The 20,701-nt window shown below is 44.2% G+C and overlaps 1 protein-coding gene across 3 annotated transcripts in view; it reads right to left on the bottom strand.

Annotated features, from left to right (window-relative positions):
• The window catches only part of LOC111230064 (nectin-2-like), a 76,259-nt gene that overhangs the window by 41,549 nt on the left and 14,009 nt on the right, over positions 1-20,701 (bottom strand). For all 3 annotated transcript variants that reach the window (XM_022756629.1, XM_022756630.1, XM_022756628.1), the window contains exons 2-6: positions 4,473-4,582; positions 3,415-3,664; positions 2,213-2,506; positions 1,893-2,010; positions 1,095-1,243 (exon numbers count right to left, since the gene is read on the bottom strand). In XM_022756629.1, the coding sequence (XP_022612350.1) occupies positions 1,095-1,243; positions 1,893-2,010; positions 2,213-2,506; positions 3,415-3,664; positions 4,473-4,582 (921 nt within the window). The remainder of the gene's footprint in view (positions 1-1,094; positions 1,244-1,892; positions 2,011-2,212; positions 2,507-3,414; positions 3,665-4,472; positions 4,583-20,701) is intronic.

Below are 20,701 nucleotides of genomic sequence, written 5' to 3'. Positions count from 1 at the left end.
TTTTTGATCATTACTTTAGGAGGACGAACTGCTCTCTCTCATTTAAGAAAAGGAGAAGAAAAGCGAAAATTGGAATGAGAAGGGCCATCCATTTCTGTGCAACGCTCTCCGTGTGAACTACCACTAAAAACCTTGTGAAAACCTCCGCTTTGTAAATGCCATCTGATGTTCAAAAGGGGATAGACAGACCTTGGGTGCCGCCAAGGCAAAGAAACGTTGATAATACTGTGTTATTGAGTGCATGCAAAGACACGCAGAAGAAGTGACATGCATTCTTAATATGACACAGGGAAAAATAGATGACGAAAAGTTGAAGAGGTAAACCCAAAAGAGCGCAAGTGCATGCACATAGACACTCACACGTACTCGCTCAGGCATTCAGACATACTCATACAAACACACACACACACACACACGCATACATCATGGACAGAGCAGCTGGACCCTTTAGCCCTACGCTACACACAACAAGTCCCAAGACCCAAGACAGTCCTCAGCACAAAGTATAATATATGTTTGTGTGTGTGTGTGTGTGTGTGTGTGTTCATGTGACATGTGAGGCAGAACCAGGTACATCCCTGGGGAAAGACATAAGAGCATAGCACACCAGGAAATGTGTAGCATGTGTGATGAAAGTGCACTTGGTTCCAGTTCATCAGTTCAGAGGTTATAAATGTTTTCACATACGAGCAGAGGACAGTTTAGATGATGAACAAGACCCAAGTGTGTTTTTTATTTCACTTCTGAAATGTTCGCTGCTTTACTGAAGTATTTACTGTGCACGATTTATCTGTGTGTTAGGAGATTTGCAACTTGTGCAAATTAAACTTAGTCTTGGTTTAATGCATCTGTGACGACAGCAACAGTTTGAATGCTATTTTTCCATATCGGAGAAGTGCAGGAAATGGACACATCTGTTCCCAATTGGGGGTTTATTTTTTCGTGACAAACAGCACACATGATGTACTTCAAGTGTGTTGGTTTATTCATTATTTCTAAATGTTATCTGACCTACATCTTGAGTACCATTTGTTTATTTACCTTTTTGTGTGCATGTTTTGTGGTGTGTGCTTTTTTTGTGCTCCTCAACTAACCTCTGACGAAGACTGTGACTTGATCCCTGCTGGTCCCGATGCGGTTCTTGACCTCGCAGACAAAAGTGGTGTTGACAGCCTCGTCCACCTTCAGCACCTTCAGCTCGTTGTCTCTGATCTGCACTGTGTCTGGCATCTCTCCTGACATACTGCAGGGACATGAGAATATTCACCGTGAGCAAGACGAAAAGGGAGAAGCAAAAAAGCAAAATAAAATGAGAATAGGATTGTGGTTTGACTTTGAGCGCAGTGAGAGCATTTAGACAGATGTACGGAAATATGCTGTTTTGTGCAATGTCATCAAAATCCACTAATCTTGTGCAATCAGTACAAAACCAATCAGTTTCTCCTCTTCAAAAGGCAATCCATTATCACACAGTGGAGGAGAATACGGTGGGGACAGGGGGAAAATCTAAACTGCTGGATCCGAGCCCAAAATCTCATCTCTCCCATTTTAAAGTTCCAGACTTTCTTCAAATTTTGTCACAGTTATGTTAATAGCTGATAATGCAGGAAAAAGGGAGAAAGGGACTCATATTGCGTCTCTCATTATGCGAGGGTTAAATCTCAAGTCACAGAGTCCATTATGAGAAATTATACGGCTATCTCCATAATCAGAGCACAGGGCTGTAGTGGCAATAATAAAAGCGCTGATTACAGCTCTGAGAAGACTCTGGACCCAGAAATGAAGGAAAAAAACAGAAAATGAAACAAAAGAGAAAACAAGAGACGTATGGAAAAAGAGACAGAGCAAGAGAAGACAAGACTATAGAGATTCCAGGATGTGCTGATACTCACGTCTTCCACTGGACTGAGAGCGGTACGGGGTTTCCGGTTGCTTGGCAGGTGAGCACCACATTTGTACGACCCACGTACCAATTATTGTCATAACCCACAATTGTCACCTGAGGGGCGTCTGAAGGAAGGACAGATGAACGGGGGAAGGGAGGAGAAAAAAAAAATAGCAAGGAGTTCAATTAGTCACTCCAAGGTTTGAAATCATGTTAGAGTATGAACAGCAAAGGAATTAATTAGGTTGTGTGTGTGTGTGTGTGTGTGTGTGTGTGTGTGTGTGTGTGTGTGTGTGTGTGTGTGTGTGTGTGTGTGTCTTGTCTTACATTGAACTGCTAGCTTCATTGGGAAGCTCTCTGGTTTGGTCTGAGTCCTGTGTGCCACCACACAGCTGATGTCTTTCCCATTATCTGCTGCTGTGGGAACCATGCGGTACTCGCTGGTCACTGTCACGGTGTTGTCGACGCCCGGCTTAGACACTGTTGTCCCATTGCCATTGGCTGTGGTCACCCAGGAGATCTGGGCAGCGGGACGGCCATCTACAGACTCACAGCGCGCCACAACGACTGGCTTAGTGCCTGCGTCCACTGTTACGATGGAGGCCGAGTTCTGAGGCTTAGCTGATGGATGGATGGACAGATTGATGCAAGGATGGAGGGTGGATGGAGAGAGGAAGGGACACAGAGTGGCAGAGAGAAGATTAAAGGATGTAGAGATTGATAAAATGGAAATAAGACAGCAGAGGGAAAAGATAATGTGCACCATTATTGATAAACAATTTGAGTCACCAGTCTGGCTAAAGCAAATCCAAAACCTCAATCTCCACACATCCACTGTACCCCACTCACCACCTCTCCCTGCTCTGTCTTTTCTCTCTACACAGCCTACATTGATAAACAATTATGAGCAGCCATGCAAACACACCCAAACCCTAAATCTTCTTTCACTCTCCTTCCATTGCTTTAATCTACTCCCTCTCTATCCCTCTATCACCCGCCATTGATAACCCATTCCCCTGACTGGTCCAGTGCATTTCCATACACAAATTCTAAATCTCCGCATGATCTCTGTCGGCACCCCCGCCCCCCTCTGCTCTATCTCTCTCCTCATACCTCCTCAATTGCCCTCTGTGATACTAGTGTGGGATCAGAGGAGAGCGGGCAGGACAGAAGCTGACAGCAGGCATGACAAGCAGCCAGATCAATATAGAGCCTGAGGGGAGGCGGGGAGGCATGATGCGTTGGAGAGAGAAGAGAGTGGAGAAGAGGCACTGGTGCTGGGCCAAGGTTAGACCAATGGTTCCATTGCATTAACAAGAACACAATTGATCTGACAATACCACTTAAAACAGCAATTAAACCTAGCTGGACAAGCTTTTAACCTGCATACTACCTTTGGGGGAGGGAGAGAGTTAGAGAGCCAGAGAGAGAGAGAGAGAGAGAAAGGCGTATAGTGCTTTGCATTTACACATATATATGTACTAAGCATGGTAAATATGCACAGTATGTAGATTATGTTAGTGACCTACCCAGCATGACCAAATAGGTGACACCCTGCTCGTTGCCAATTGGGTAGGTAGCATATTCACAGATGTACTTCCCCTCGTCAGTCATCCTAACATCACTAATCTGGATGGAAGGGCTGTCCAGGTTTGGGGGACTGGGTGAGAAGCTGACCCTGCCCTTCACAGGTGAGTCGGGGTAGTTGGGTTCAAATTTGGGGTGAAACACAGCGATGTTGATCCTTTCCCCTTCCTTCGGCTCGTAGAGCCATGTGACCTGTGGTGGAGGAGGCACAGGGTCAGTGGTTAGGATGTGTACAGTGACTGAGAAAAACAACAGGCCTCATTCATCATGGTGTTGATAAGTGACACTGGAGAATGTTTTGAGACATCCACATTTTGCTGTAAACTCCACAGGGCAACATTCAGCATTACAATCAAAGGTATGAATATGGATGTGAGTTTTTCAGGAGCAGTTCTCTCTCTCTCTCTCTCTCTCTCTCTCTCTCTCTCTCTCTGCTGCTCTTCATGGAACCAAACAAAATTGTGCACTTCCTACTTCATTGAGATGCAACTAAGAACTGTTCCCATTACCATATTCAATCCCCTAAAGCAAAATGAAGCTTAGTATTGTTTGTTTGGAGTAATAAAACGTTAAGTCTAAATGTGATAAAAAACTATTACAAGCCTCAGGATTATTTCTGTGAGCTATGATTTGTTAGATTAAGGTTTAATGTGCCAAATCAACAGGAAACATGGACCTGTATTATCATTTTATGTTCATTTTGATTGAAATTAATTGCTCTTATCCACCTGTTTCACACACCTGCAGAATCAGGTTGATGCATCATTTACAAATACTTTATTTTACAAGAAATTATCCATTTGTTTGGCCAAATATTAAATTGTATATTACCTATCTGAACAATTTATATTGTGTCACTTCAGCACAATGAGCTACATTTCAGGATGTAACAGACATTTTCATTAGAATTTCATAAAGGTACGAGTGTGCTGGTATAAAGAAGTTATCAAATCCTAACTGAGAAAAAGAAAAAACTGTATCATGTCTCTGTGGATCTGACCATTGTGAGCTGAATCCCGGTGGCATCAGTGAAGGCACAGCGTAGGTTGACTGTCTGGCCAGGATACGACAACACCTCTGGCTCCACCTTCACTCGCTGACCTGTCACTCCTAGAAGAAACAAAGAGAGAGAAATAGAAACATTAATGTCTCTTGTTTCCTTCTTTTCCAAGCCAGGAGAGGAGATAAAGAAAGGGAGCAGATAAACAGTATCGGTACAAAACCTGCTGATGATAAATGAGGACAGCGTGGAAGAGTCTGGTACAACAGAGGACAACATTAGTGAACCCAGGCAAGTAGGCCAAGAGTCTGGTGTCTCTCCATGACTGTGCGTGTGTGGATGAAGTGGCCGAAAAAGAAGAAAGGGATTTGTGCTGGGAAAAAAAAAAAAAAAAAAAAGAGGAAAGCCAGTTCTCTTTTGCACATAGGTCGTAAATCATCAGGATGGGTTATGCTTTTCTATAGCCTGCCATTTGCTGTGCCGACACATTCCTGTGCAACAGCTAAGAGTCAAAATAAATATGCTTTTCTTGGTGTGTTGTGTCAGTGGGTGTGCGCAAAACAGAAAGAGCGAGGGAGCTTTAGAACGACAATCTGTCCGTGTGTGTGTGTGTGTGTGTGTGTGTGTGTGTGTGTAATCCAGGTCTCTGTGAAAATGTAATTACTTGTATGAGTAAGCGCGCATTAGTGTATGTCAGCAAGATGGTACCTGTTTTAAGTAAGAATGGATTACCTGCGGATACATAACTTCAAATGTCTGCAGCCGGGGCTACATGTGCGAATGTGTGTGTGTGCTTACAATGTGTTTACCAGCAGGATACACACACTCACACACACACACACACAGAATAGTACCGACAAAACACAATTTCCCCTAAAGACAAACAATTACTTGCGGAACTAGTTCCACCAGTTTGTGCTGAGCCAAAGCTGTTGTGTTGAAACTAATATGATCTGGAGGGCTGATGGAACACACACACACACACCCACATGAAACCCATAGGTTGCGAGATAAGAGGAAAGGGCAGCGCTGTCTTTCTCTTTTGACGAGCAATAAACACCACAACGTCTCTTCTCTAGGGAGATCTGAGATATCAATACAGAGGAACAGAAGAGGGAGGAATGAGCGTAAGACTGAGTGGGAAAGTGGAAGAAAACAAGCCTTTCCTAGAATAACACCAGTTCTCCCAGGACCAGCCCAATTTACAACCACAAAACAACCCCCTTGTAGCCACAGAGGAACCTCTGGACAACCACTAAGCTGCCCGTGGGAGCAGCAGAGAGCCTTATAGGGCTGGAGAGAGGAGCAGCTTGCTCTTTTTCCCCTCTCACTGGGACACACATACATGAGCATATCTGCGCAAGTAGACACACAAAAGCACGTGCACTCACACATTCTGACACATATGTGTCTCATGACAGCTTTATTGGCAAGCTCCTGGCTTGTTATCTTTCAAATATATATCTTTCAAAAGAGTATTTAGTGAGGATCAAGCTACAACCCACTGTCTGTCCACCTGAACTAGTCTGACTGACTACAAATTAGCTCTGGGAATGGGAGCTGGATTCAGGGAACAACAGAGGAAGAAAAAAGGGAATAAAAAGGTTACTGGACCCTTTGATTACTTGTCTTGATTGGGAGTGTGTGGGCAGAGTCAGCTTGACATGTCAGAGGTCATTACACAATGTGGCATTGAAGATGAGTTACTCTGCTTCAGTGTTGGTCAGGTTACATTAGCAGGTTAAATAAGTAATAAGTTACAGTTTCTTATTTCAAAAGTGAGTTACTGCATAAAAAAGCAATTGGTTACTACGGGGAAGTGACTTCAGTATATAGCTATAATATTTCAGTGAAACAGTGTGCGACATGACACCTGTCACTGAACCCATTATCACTATGGTGAAAAAAGTAGTGGAATAATAAAATACTATTAACTTGTTTTGAGAGTCCTATTTATTATACTGTTGACATAATTTGCATGTCTCGGTCAGCGGCGCTTGCACAAGGGTCTTTTGAGATAAGTTTTGTAGAAGTGTGTTGTTTTTACCAGGTGCTTCAGGGGAATAGAATTACTATTCAGTTAATATGGAGAGCGTGCTCACAACAGCACACTGACTACAACTCAATATATTTTTGTCCTTGACCTTGAGGAGGGAAAAAAAATAATGTCCATATTTCCAGGAGGAAAAGCTTGCATTACTAGGTCTGTCGCCCATTGTGTGGGCTGATGCTGATTGATTGATGCGCTCATTTGCAACACTGTAAAGTCGGGTGGTGGCTGCATTTGTCTGCTGTAGCCTGCAGTTGTCCAGTCCCTTTCACAGAAGACTAAAGTAACAAGTAACAAGTAACAAGCCCATTTAAAATTCAGTCATTATAATTGTGTTCCTTAATTTGAAAAAGTTACTCCAAACCCTGCTTTGCTTCCAATTTCCCTTGTTTGCATATGCGCAAATTCACACACAAACACATGCACACATGCAGAGCTGTTGTGTTCGCACATAATAATGTGGGGCTAGACCTGACCCCGAGCCAAGCCGGGCCGGGCCTGTTGTCTGTCATTTTGAAGCAATAAGAGGAGAGCCAACACAGGTCAACTCCTGCCAGAGCTTAGATGAGAGACAGGCTGGTCTTATGAGACTCTACACAGCCCCAGGGAAATGAATGTTACACACAAGATATACAAAGACGTGCACGCCATCCTCCTCCTCGATAGTCCCCAAACCCCAGCGCTGTAGACTCAGCGACTCGGTGTCAATACAATGGCAAGCAGGAGAAAAAGTCAGCGTGTTCATCTGTGTGTGTCTGTGTGTGTGCATGTGCTTGGACACGACAGACGTCTGGAGGCAAGGTGGCATTTGAAATAGTAATTGTCAGTATAAATATTTAGGGAGGATTGTTCACATTAAACAGAAGAGAGCGAGACGGGAGGTGGAGACAGACAGAAACTAAAGGGAATTAGAGATAGAAGACGGTTCAAGGGTAAGAGTGAGAAGAAAGGATGAGCGACACAGGGAGAGAAAGAGAGGGTTGGAGGGGAGGAGAGCGAGAACAGAAGCCTTGTGTCACCGCTGTTCTACTTTACAGTAACTCGGCTGCCTGCAGGTGACATACAAGAAACACCCACCAAGCCAAACACACGTGAAACAACAAATGCGTGCACACACAAGCTGCCCTCTTCAACATCCTCAAATAGTCAGATGCCACCATCCTGAGTACTGTCACCTATCATTATGTCTTTAACACCCACATGATGTGCGTGCACACACACGCACACACACACACACACACATTATGTTGATGGCACTGCGACAGCCCTGTCATATTAACACAGTCCTCTCTGATCCCCTGCCTGGTCATGCTGACATTTCCATATTTCCCACCATTCGTCTGTGAAGAGGGAAAATGAATCAGGAAGGAAGGAGGAGGAAGTGTGCTAGGAGGATGGAAGGATGAAAGGAGGAGATGAGAGACAGCCTGGGAATGCCAAAGTGATGAAGGATGAGCGCGGAGGAGGGTGAAGTGTAAGGAAAGTGGGGATGAAAGGGTGTGAAGAGAACGCAACGCCAGGAATAGAGAATGAAAGAGGAAGCGAAAAGGAGGAAGTGGTGAGAGAAGAGGAGAGGAGGAGGAGGAGGAGAAGGATCTCGAAGGGGAGACGGTGTGAGCTATAAACAAGGTTAATAGAAGACAGCTGAGGGACAAAAGAGAGAGACATTTAGAAGAGGAAAATCATGAGTGAGAGAGAAAGTAGGTGGGAAAAAAAAGATCAAGAGCGATGCAATGGGAGAAACTAAAAATGGAGAGGTGAGGGGGGGTGGGGGGTGGTACAGGTAGAGAGAAACAGAGCGAGGAGAAGCAGATGAGAGGGAGAAGAGCGGGAGGTGTGGAGCAGCAGGAGGCAGGGTAGACTCCACACCTGACCTTGTGAGGAACACTGTGGCTGTGAATAGAGAGAGAAAAAGAAAAAAAACACACACACACAGTGAAACAGTGCGAATGAGCCAGAGGAAGCAAGAGAGCGAGTCAAAAAAAATACTCAAAATCCTAATTTTTTTACCACGAGCCCATTTGAACCAGCCGTGGCTTATAAAACGAGCATACGCTTATCAGCCTGTGTCCGCCTGCCTCGCTGCCTGGCTGGCTGACTCTGACGCCTAATGGCATTCATGTCCTCTGCCTGATCCCCACTATAGTGGAGAAAAGCACAACGTCAGGGGGACAGGGAGTGCAGGCCATCACCTAAAATATCTAATGGCCTTCAGAGCTCACTGACTCTGCCATTTCATCAAGCTAGAGGCTATGCACTGTCAGGTGGGCTAGAATGAAGCTTCCCCATTCCCCACGTTCTTGAAGATTGCTTCCTAGCAGTTCATTGTGTATGTATGTGTGTGCGTGTGTGTGTGTGTGTGGGTGTGTGTGTGTGTGTGGGTGTGTGTGTGTGTGTGTGTGTGTGTGTGCGAGAGAGTGGGTGAGAGAGAGAATATATGTGGGTGTGTTTTCCTTTGGCCTTTCTAGCGCACTGCTGTCTCAATAAGCACCTTCATTATTCTTCCAGGTCTGTGTGAATTTCTCGATTTCCATTATTGTCTTGTTGTTGTTGTTATTGTTGTGCCCACCCTCTCCACTCCTCAAGAATAATAGCTTTGATATAAGCAGTATGGAGCGCGGGACGGAGCATCACGATTCTGTCCTGATGGAATCTGTCTCTGCCTGCTCCCTCTCCCACTTTTCTTACTCAAATTTAATCTTTTTCTTAAAGGGGGAATTAGAATGATTCTCAGCCCACCTTTCAAACTTGATCACTTGATGTGCTGAGTTTCGAACCCGAGGGTGCTGCCTGTGATGTAATGAGATGAGATTTTCGTAATACTGGAAGAAAAACTTTGGTCAGATTTCACAATTCAAAGAAGTGGAAGTCTGTACATAACACAGCAGTGCAGTTTTGGTGGCTTAATGATTGTCCACCGCTTCCATTTAGAAACGGCTCAAATCCTCTTTGGGTTTATGCACTGGAAGAAAATATCTTTGAGTTTGATTCAGCACAAGTAAATGTCCATCAAAGAGATGTTTAGATCAAAGGGGTGCTCTAACGTCACTCATGTAGGAAGTCCCTCCAATCTGTTCAGTTGTTCATATGCAAAGCTCGTCATCCTGCAGTCTGCAAGGGAGTGCCCATGGCCACTGCAAGATGCGATGAGTGTCCATGTTATTACACACTATTATTGGCATCCTTTAAGCTTCCTCCAGAAAAAGTGTGTGGCAAAATGGCAATGGATGATCCCATCAGGTCACGTTTCTTTTTCATTGTTCAATGGTCTGGGGTTTTATTCTCAGTAGCACAGCAGTGTCTGCATGTTTGTGCACTGGCCTTGGATACAAGTGGTTTTCTAAATGAAAGCCCTAACAAATACCAGCTTTGTGAGGCTCCCTGATGTGTAATTTTATTATTTTTTTCTTGCTGTTTGTTTGTTTTTTTCTTCTTCTTTTTTTTTGAGACACCGACACAGAGGCACCGATTCAATTCTGCAATTATTACTGGAGTTGTAGTTTTGTACAATGCACCTTGTAAGTATTTGGGCAGTGACACATTTTGTGTTGTTGTGGCTCTGTACTCAACGAAATGGAGTTGAAATGAAACAATAACTGAGGTTAAAGTGCTGACTCTCAGCTTTAAGGGTGTTTGAGGGTGTTTACTTCCATAATGTTCATTTCAGGTGTGGGAATAAAACACCTTTCCTCCATTTTTCAAACAGTGACACCAGACAATGGCAAGGCAACATTTCCTGTACTGTTCAACTAATATGGATATTAACACTCTACGATTAAAGTTTCACCATAATAATCATTTTAAATACATTGTGCTAGTTACAGAGGCACCATAACAAAAAATTTGAACATCCAAATCTTTCATAGCTGACCTGTTTATCCCTCTTGGAGAGAAACAGCTCGTTCTTTCTCACCAAATCTTCCATTATTTTCCCTTTATCATTTTAAATACCCTAATATGGCAGTTTTCGTGCATGGTGTACCTGTAATTTGGGCACCGACTGTTCATTTTCTTTGGTAATCTGTTAGCTCCTTTGTGCAGCTTTGAAAACTCATAAGCAGTGACGGTCAAATGTGTATTAAAGCTGACATGTGCCATCTGACATTCTACTCAAAATGACCTGCCTGTGCAGCTGCCCTTATAAGTGTGATTTCTGTGTGATGTTTCCATTATTACATCTGAACCAAAACAGTGACACTGCTGTGGCTGTGTGTCATGTCCAAACTGCTGCTGGTCTGTACTAATAGCCGTTATCAGCTGGAGTCTGGAACAGCACCAACCTGAACCTGCTGTCTGCTGCTGTCTGCTGCTGCTACCCGACACTGTTGCAGTACTGGTTACTCTGACCTTCACACACACACATGCGCGCACACATGAACGGAGACACACATACAGCCACACACTCCCACAATGAATGTGCATACACTGTGCATGTACACACACATTCAGATGTGGATACTTTGGTATGCAGGGAGCGGACTGGGAATGCAGCTTAGCTTTGACAGGCGAGGCAGTTTGACAAGCCAAGAATAAAACTAGGAAATGAAGACTTGAGATGTGTCTCGTCTTCTCATTGACCTTTCCACTGGGCTCTCTATAAGTGGCCAATCGATAGCACATGAGAAAGCTACATTTATACGTAGCCACTGTGCATTACGGACCTCTCCGATGACATCCTATCATAATCCGTTCATTCTGTAAGCTTTACTAGCGGGAGCAATTTAGTCAAAAGCACCTCGGTTTGATAAAGAAGCGCACCTAAAAGAACTTCAAGGCTATCACATGAGATCTACTCTCAAAAGAATCACCACAGATGTTCAACTGGGAAATGTAACAAAGAAAAACAGTGGTTGGTGTTACAGTGAGGTTGCATGCAGGAGACAGGAGGTAAAAACCAAGTCCTGTGATGCAAGAGGAGCAGGGGGAAAAAAAAGGTGTGAGAAGAAGGGAGTGCTACATTTCACTTTGTTCACAGTGACATGATGAAATACATGATAACCGACTCTGAACACAGTGTGGAAAAAGAAGGGGAATCAGACACACAGGCAGAAATGAGGAAGGAAGGCAGAAACGCATGAAATGTAGCAGAAGGGGAGCGAAGGAGAAAAAGAGGGTTTGGAGGGAGGGACACAGGGAGACAAGAACAGGCTTCAAAGTGGCAAGGAGAAATGAACAGCTGGAGGAGAAATCTGCACGGGGTGGTGTGTGTGTTTAGTGAATGTGCGTGTGTGGGTGTGTATACACATGCATCTGTATACTGATGCATATTCCTATTTAGTTGCCCGTTTAGAACAAACATGCCCTAGGACTCCAGTGAATATCATTTGCAAAAATAAGCATTTGCCAATTCAATTAAGTGCATCATCTTAATGAAAAAAGACCCGGCAGGGATGTTAAAAAAAAAAAAAAAAAAAAAACTTCAAATATAATGTTTCATATGTGGACACTTTACTGCTCGAAATGCCACAACCTCCACGTATCCAAACCTGGGCCTGACCTTAGTCTTGTCGTGAGTCTATACACTATGCATGAGTTTGAGAGTAAGAGGAAAGTGGCAAAGAAAAATTCACAATGGGATCTCCGAGCCATTTAACTGCAGGGGCGCTGACATGAAATTACATACACAATAGATACGCACACAGCTCTCTGTGGACCCTCTCTCACTCTCTCATCCTCTATCTTCCATTCACGGTTATGTACATTCCACAAACCGAGTATTTCAAGCCCAGCAAGCTCTGTCTGGCAAACAGGTCTGAAAAAGGTCTTCTTCGTGTTTGTCTGAATGGAATTGGAAAGATGGGGGTGATCTATCAGACACACATGGTGGTTTCTTTTGTTCTACTGCAGCGTATCACACCTCACGACAGGATGAACCTTACAACCAAACAACATACACCACATGCTTAATCATTTAGCATCTGCCAGGCTAAGGGAAAACCATGCATACGAGATAAAAACTCGTATGACTTGCAAACTAGTCAAAATGGTGCTCGAGTGTGTGTGTGTGTGTGTGTTTGTGTGTGTGTGTGTTTGTGTGCGTGTGGTCGTGGTGAGACAAAACACATTTCCACACGTTACAACTGCTAGGTAAAGCATAACCACATTTAGACAGGCAGTCACAGAAGCACACAAGATCGTACACACACTGGGTGGAGAGGCACTCTTTTCCACCGGGTGAATAATTCATCCCTGGGTAAGAACGAAAGGAGTGTGCTCTCCTCCTCCCCCTCTCATCTCTTCATTATTGATAGACACCAACATCTACACTGTACCTGACCCAGGAGAGAGGGAGGAAAGAGAGCGAATGAGGAAGAGAGAGATGGTCAAAGAGAAAAGAAAGCAATAAAGAACGACTCCAGGACATAAAGAAGTACCGCAAGTGTGTGAAGTAGAGGTGTATAAAGCATAAAACACAAAAAGAAAATGACCAAGGCCATCAGGCGAGAGCGCGGTTTTATGGTATTGCATGTTTTAATCTGGCGCTGGGCCCGTTCGGGTCAGTAAAGTCTCGCTCGTAACAGGCAGTTTACTGTGGACAGGAAGGACACAGCTTTCCTAAGCCAAACAAATAACTGCAGCTTCTATACTGCCTTGCTACTGCTATCGCTTCAACCCACTGAATAAGTGACTGAATAACTTACTGGCTGGATGGCTGACAGACACCCAGCTCCCCTGCGGCTTCCTGGCTCTGCTTTGTCTGCTCGGGCCCTGCACATCATTCTACCTCCACACTGCTCTCGCCTTCTCTCGGCATCGCTCACTTTCTTTTTTTTTTTTCCACTCCCCCCTCTGTGACATAGTCCTGTCCTGTCTTTTCATTTCGGAATAAATCCTTTTCATCCCCCTAGCTCATTCTGCTGTTCCTGGACTATTTTTTTTTTTTTTTTTTCCTCTGCTAGTTCTTTTTCTGTCTGACTTCTTCATTCGAGCCCTGTGTGCCATCGCTCCTCATGGTAATTGTAATGGGCATGTTATTTCAGCCCTGCATGTAATACTGGGTTTTACTGTCGGGTGACCATAGTGACAGATCTGCAGTCGGTGTGCAAGCATAAAATGTAAATCAGAGGCTTTGGGAAAACATTTTTCAGACAGTTCTGGGGTCAGTGTCTATGAAATATCTTGATATATTCCCCATTATGCATGCTGAGGCCTTGCACCTCTTTATCAGGTCTAGCAGCAAGCTCGCCCCAAAAAATCCTTCAGACATCACTCTGAATGACTTTGGAAGTGTGTCTGTTAGTGTGTGTGTGTGTCTGTGTGTGTGTGTGTGTATGCACATCCACAGTCTGGCAGCATTTCGCTTCGGAAATAGCCATGAATTAAAGGCTCAAGCAAAGTCAGAAGTGCACAGCTGGAGAAAAGTGCCAGATACTTCTGCAAATGTCCAAGAAAGGCAGCGTCTGCGTGCACCCATCTCTTCATCCATCATTTTGTGTGTATACAGTCGTCTCTCGGTATGTCAGTTGTTAACATAATGTGATTACGCGTCCTATTTTCGCCTCCCTAACAACACTTGGATGTGAGAGTCTTCCGAGGTGTCAGAGAGGATATTTCAGGCTGGGTGTGATCCTTTCCCCCGAATTAAAAACGGAAGCCGCCTGTTAAAGTGAGAGGAATTCCATGACAACCCCGCCTCCGGACCCAAACACAGCTGTGTTTCCAGGTTTTTCTCGCCAATGTTCACCTTAACTTCACCTTGAAGGGGGGGGGGGGGGGCTTCATTCGCCCAGCTGCTTGTCTCACAGTGTCACTCAGCTCTGCTACTGACAAGCCCATTGGTCAACAACGCTGCCAACACGCACCTCATTCATAGCTGAGGAGGTGACAGACCAATCCAATTTATACCGCACATTAAAGGATTAAAATGCAGTGCTGTGATATGAGGGAGACGGCTATTAACACAGTCAGTCTGTCAGGAGGATCACACAGCATGTTACCAAATCAATGCCGGCCATATGGAAGACAGAAGGTCAGGCACCACAAGCAAACAAACAAGGAGGAGCGGACGAATATTATGATAAACTGATGACTGTGTCCGTCACAACACACACCAACAACCAGCTGGATTGAATTACTGATGGCAAGTCTGTGTAGGAGCTCTGAAAAGAAGTCTGCAGGGAGCGATTTGAGAGGACAGGCGAGTTATGTTTCAAATTGCGACACCCACGTTTGAAAAAAAAAAAAAGAAAAAAAGTTGAGTGTGTCTACTCTTACAAAAGTATTGCTAGCACAGGAGCAAAAGTTATGATTTATTATTATTATGACTCATAGTACTATAACATTATGTAGTTTAGGGCTCAAATATCAGCAGTATGCATAACTGATGTACCTGTATACTGAAATAATAATGATGACATGCATCAGCTTTTGAATTCAACATTTTTTACATAAAGACAAATGAGCACTACAACAAGGCAGCAATTAGTAAACATCACACAGGTAGGATGTAACAAAACAGAACAAAAATATAGGAGTGGAAGACAATAGATAAGGGAAGTAATTAAAAGCAGAAAGAAATCGTGCTTTGTATATCAGGACAGCTGCATTGTATGCGCAGGAGTTTCTTTCCCGCAGGTCTGCAGTGAGCTGTGAGGGCGGAGGTGAACGGCCCATTGTCTTCAAGCCTCAATAGGAGGCAGGTAAGATGAAACTCTGCACTTCAACACATGCCTCAGATCAGCTCTGCCATAAAGGATGAGGGGAAAGGTGATACTGAGGGAGGGAGGGAATGAAAGAGAGGAGAAGAGAAAGACTGTAGTTCATATAGGGTACAATGGAACAGAAAAGTAACCAACAACAGGAATGTGTGAGGCGTTAGTGCTCAGGGTTGTTCTCTGGCTCTCCCTCCGTTTTTTCCTTTAGTGAATGTTAAGATCAACTCTGATTATTCTCTGAAGGACAGTCACTATGACAACTTGCCTTGGGAACATGGTGTATTGTTTTGATGCTGACCGATAGATGGATGAATGAGCAGCAAATAGAAAGACGGACGTACACCTCGAGCAGACAGATCAAAAAGGGGAACGATGCACAACCAATCTGTGAAGTATAATTTAACAAAATACACTGAAAAGATGTGAATGGTTGGCTGCATGACCACAGCCAAAGTAAAGCAATAAGGGAAGACATCTCCTGAGGACATCAGGACCTACACAGTATAACACAAAATTTAATTATATCTATAAAGGCAACTGTGCATCACAGCTCAAACAACACACACAAACTAAACTACTCATTCAAGACTAAATCAGACAGGACACAGTTAAAAGCTTTACAAGTACAGAGTAGAATGTAGAACAAAAAGTATATATCATTAAACAGCCAGAGGAAATAAAGGACGTAGAGAAAAATATTCTAAAAAAAGAAGGTAAAGACTAAAGTAAACACCCTTGTGACAGCAGCAAAAATTCTCTCACTTTCAGAGACTCAGTATGCAGAATATTTTTCTTACAATTTACTGATCACACAGGAACCCAAGTCCCCGTGTTTTATTCCAATGAAATACAAAAATGAGGTGTAAACAACGCTCTACAGGTTGGTTCTCTCCTTTACTGATAAGCTATGAAACCTGCAGATAACAGAGAAGGTCAAAAGACTCCAGAAAATCTTTTTTTTTAAGTGACTAAGAATAGCTGTGCTGAAGCATTTCACTCTTTGCTGTCAATATTTAACCATTATTATGAACACAGCCCACCTTAATTAATTGTCAAACACTTCACTGGACTAATACGTTGACAAATTAAATTCTCTCACCCTGTATAACGTTAGGTTTGTTGCATCTAAAAATCAGTTCTTGAGCTTTGGATGGATTAGTCAAGCTGAAACAGTCAATCGGCAGAAAGTAATCGCAAATTATTTCGATAATCTATTAATTATTGAGGTTATTGCTAAACATTTTCTTATTCTAGCTTCTAAAATGTGAGGATTTGCTGAATTTCTCTGATTTATATTATTATAAACTGGATACCTTTGTGTTTTGGATTGTTATTTTGGGGGAAAAAAAATCAATTTCAAGGCATCACCTTTGGCTTTGGGCTATTTTCACTATTGAAAATAAATAATACATTTAAAACAGTTTAATCAATAATGAAAATAATGGTTAGTCCAGCCTCATAGATTGTAATAACAACAATAGACAAAAAAGAACAATCTTGGCTCTGTTCTTTACCCTGAAGGTGAGACAACAATGTAGTATTGATTTAAAATAAAATTACAACCTCACAGCATCCTCAGGTGTCAGTATACATGATGGAAAGTAAAGGAGGTCAACCATTCAAAAGGGAAGCTCTACTGTCTGTCAGTCAAGAAAAATAAATAGGATACATCTATGAAACAATGAGGTTAATTAATGGGGTTAATGAAAATCAAAAACCAATCAGAAACCAATCTTTCTATTTAAAGATATGGTTGCATATTAAGAGCAGGAAAAAACATCTGCCATCAGTAGCCTAGCATGGGGCTTCTCTAGATGTTTGTATTGTGGATAAACTACTTGTTGTTCCTAAACACCTTTACCTGTCTGAAAAACGAACAACAGTGGATCAAGTTTCTCCTCAATAGCAGCCTGAACCCTGGTTTTAGCCTGTAATGGCTCAGCAATCACAATGATGCTACAATTGATCTGACTCTCAGAAGATTGAAGCCACTTCCAAGAGATCATAAGGAGGAGCACAACAACACACACACACACACACACACACACACAGAGGCAGCTGGAGCTGTCCCCTGGCAGGTCGTCATTACATTGGGTTGGAGCCGTCTTTGTTTACCATCTACCCTCTTAAGGCAGAGTGACACACAGAGGATTGGGAAGTGAGGGATAGATAGAGGGGGGTATGAACAGACAGAGATGGCCCTGCCATGCTCCAGTGGCCAGCTTCAAGGACAGACTTCAATATCGTAGTCTCCGTGTAATTAGACAGTGCTCCGTCATGCACCAAAGAATTGCTCTTATTTGTGTCGTATTAAATGCAGCATGGATATCCCCTACTGTGCTTTGCCATTGAGACCTAATGCAAAAGGGGAGCAAAGGGGGATTTGTACAAATTTAATTACATTCATAATTCGCCCATCTTTAGCTGTAATCACTCGGGGTTAAGTTAAGTAAATCCACTTCTCAGCTAGCCACCCACGCCCTGTGTTGCTTTAGTAAGCAATGTAAGGTCTGGTAATTCAGGGGAATTTCACTGACAGACTGAAACTCTCTAAGTGAAAGTAAACATAGTTCTTGGGATGCAGTAGTGAAATATTAACAGCTGTACTCTTTCTACTGAAGTGCTGCATGCTTTGGTTTGGTGCATGGCAGCTCACGTGTGTGTGTGTGTGTGTGTGTGTGTGTGTGTGTGTGTGTGTGTGTGTGTGTGTGTGTGTGTGTGTGTGTGTGTGGCTGTTTCCTGGATACTGTGTCTCTGAGGCCACCTGCAGTGTCTCCAAAAGGCAGGGAAAAATCTGCCGGTGTGTACATCTTTGTGTGTCTGTTTTTGAGTCTTTGTGTGTCTGCCCGAGTGTGTTTGGTGCACCTCAGCCAAATCGCGGCACAGGCAGGCAGCCTTTTCAACAGAGAGGGAGAGGAGTGAAGCAGATCAAACACAAGCCAACTAATCACAGACGCCGGCTAATTAGCGCAGTCCTCAAAGGGGAACCAGGAATGAGTGATGATTCCCCCTTATGAATTTCCCAGTGACGCTGTGCCGTATGTCTCCATGAATACTCACTGGTCACAGAGAGGAGAGACCAGAGAGGGTAAAGTGCAAAGAGCCACCGGTGATCTGGCCTTGTTGTAATCTTATCATCTGAGAGCGCAGGGGCAAAGTGGCGCTCGATATCTCTTATCAGTGTTTCAGTCATGTGCACAGGACACACACAAACACCACCATTGTCACAACCTCACACACACTCACAACAAAGTTTTATCTCAACATCCTCAAATTAGACTGCACCTAACGTTTCCCATTAAGCGATTTCTGGAGCGATTAAATCCAGAGCGCGGTGATATTCCAGCCTTCAGAGCGAAGCACAGGTTGACGTTCCTGTGCACGCGCCCTGAGTGCTGATTAGCAGGCGGATCTGCCACACTGATCCCAGATTTCCACAAGATCAGAGGCCGAGCTGTGAGCATTGCGGCGGCAACGGCTGCGGCAACCAATTACAGATATGGCACACACACACGCACGCTTATGCACACGCTCACACTTGCGCCCTGCCACACAGATGCAGCCACACGCCTGTCCAGAAACAGATTTCTCCAGGCTGAAGTCATCAAAGTGACGTGAACCCACCCCCTCCTTCTCCAACTCCTCTCCCTCTTCTCTTCTAATCTCAGACGAGAGGGCACCTGTCAGAGGATGCTCAGTTTACCAACCAACCCTCGCAGAGATGCAAGCAAAGAGACAGAGACAGAGAGACAGAGAGAGAGAGAGAGAGAGAGAGCAGATGAACACAGAGACAGCCAATAAAGATTCTAATAAGTCTATCTGAAGAAGCTCAGGCCACTGATGGGAGTTAGCCTAAATAAAACTCACTTCATCATTCTTCTGGTGTCCAAGTCCCATTTCGTCTCTATACATCTTCACATCAAGCTAAACATAGATATTCTAATTCAAGCTCTGGGCCTGGCTTTGAACAGCATTGTGTGACTGAGAGGATAAACAACAACACAAACACACGCTCGCATCGACAAACACACAATCATTCACATTTCTGTCATTTCGCCAGAGTTATGGAGGAACAATACCCTCCCCCTGCCCTCTGAAAAACTGCCATCAATGGCCAGAATTTGTTACACATGATTATAGTGTGACAGTTGGCATTCATGTGGCAGACAAACACAGACACAGATCCCAAACTTATTGTTATGACAAAAATCTTTAATATGCTTTAAACATTAACAGCTGCATCAGGGAGGCTGCAAAGTGAAACAAATTGGCGAGACTGGTCAGAGAAGACAAAAGAGATCTGAGAATACAATTAAATTCACCAATTTACAGTTGAGCAACTGCGTAGCAGCGAACAAAAAAAGACATGTAGATAAATAAGAACATAAGAGACATTGGAGAGAGAGAGAGAGCAGGGACAGATATGAAGGGGGGGGAGGGGAGGGGTGGGGTGGGGTGCTGCAGAGCCGAGCAACAGCTGCTGAGCATCACATCTGCTCCAAGTGGAGTCATCAGCAAACAGACAGACTAGAACCGACCCACTGAGGCAAGCCCCGGGGAGAGCGAGGGATGGACAGAGGAAGAGTGGAGGGAGGTGGGGTGGTGGTGGGGTTACGGCGAGGCAACGAGAGGATGAGAGGAGAGGGATGCAATTAAGGAGATGGAGGGTGGAAAAAGATTCTGCTTCTGCAACCTGTTACTGTTTCCCCAGATTGAGGTGATGGATTTGGGTGGGGCAGGGCGGGGGGATGGTTTGGCAGGGAACTGGAAACTCAAAATCACTTGTTGCCCTCTTCCCTTCACCCATCCCCTTTCTCAGCCCTTCCCTGACATCCTTCCTCCATCTCTCTCCCCTTCTTTCCCTTCAGCGAGACTGACAGAACAAGAGAAGCCTGTGAGAGTAAAGATGAAAGGCCTGTGAGGGAGGTGTGTGCGTGTGTTGAGGGTGTGTGCGAGATGAATGAATGACCCCTCTTATCCCTCATCCCCCACAGGACCCGTCGTGCCTCTCTAACACAATAGCTTTAAAAAAAACACACATACAACACCACAGGGGCAGCGCGAAGGTCACACTGTGGCAAGCGTGTACGTGTGCATCACGTGTATACTCTTACTCACAGCCTGTTCCCACGGTAGAAAATGAGACGCGTCAAACATATCTCTAACAAGCCTGCCTCAGCTTGAATATCATCTTATGCCCAGCTTCAAGTCCTGTAGTGTACACCTTCGGCCTGTGGAGAGGCACCCTGAGGAGAGGTAGGGACCCTGAGAAGTACACATTGTTCATTCATGATAGCAGCCACTGGCAGCGAGGGCAACCCCGTAGCAGAGTAAGCGATGTCATTTGGCAGCAAATGAAGGGGAAAGAGCAAAGCAGTTTATGCTAGCGTCTATCCGAGGTCTCACAGCTAGCTCTAACATTAGTTAGCCTGGGCACAGGACAAAGCTCAGTTTGTGTTCACATCTCGGCATGGTGGAATAAACATAGCTGCTGCTTCACAGTTTCCTTTAGCTCGCCATCTCTT

The sequence above is a fragment of the Seriola dumerili genome, unplaced genomic scaffold (genome assembly GCF_002260705.1).
Source record: "Seriola dumerili isolate Sdu_G_001 unplaced genomic scaffold, Sdu_1.0 BDQW01000258.1, whole genome shotgun sequence".
Taxonomy (NCBI): Eukaryota; Metazoa; Chordata; class Actinopteri; order Carangiformes; family Carangidae; genus Seriola; species Seriola dumerili.
This window is presented reverse-complemented; position numbering and strand designations above follow the sequence as displayed.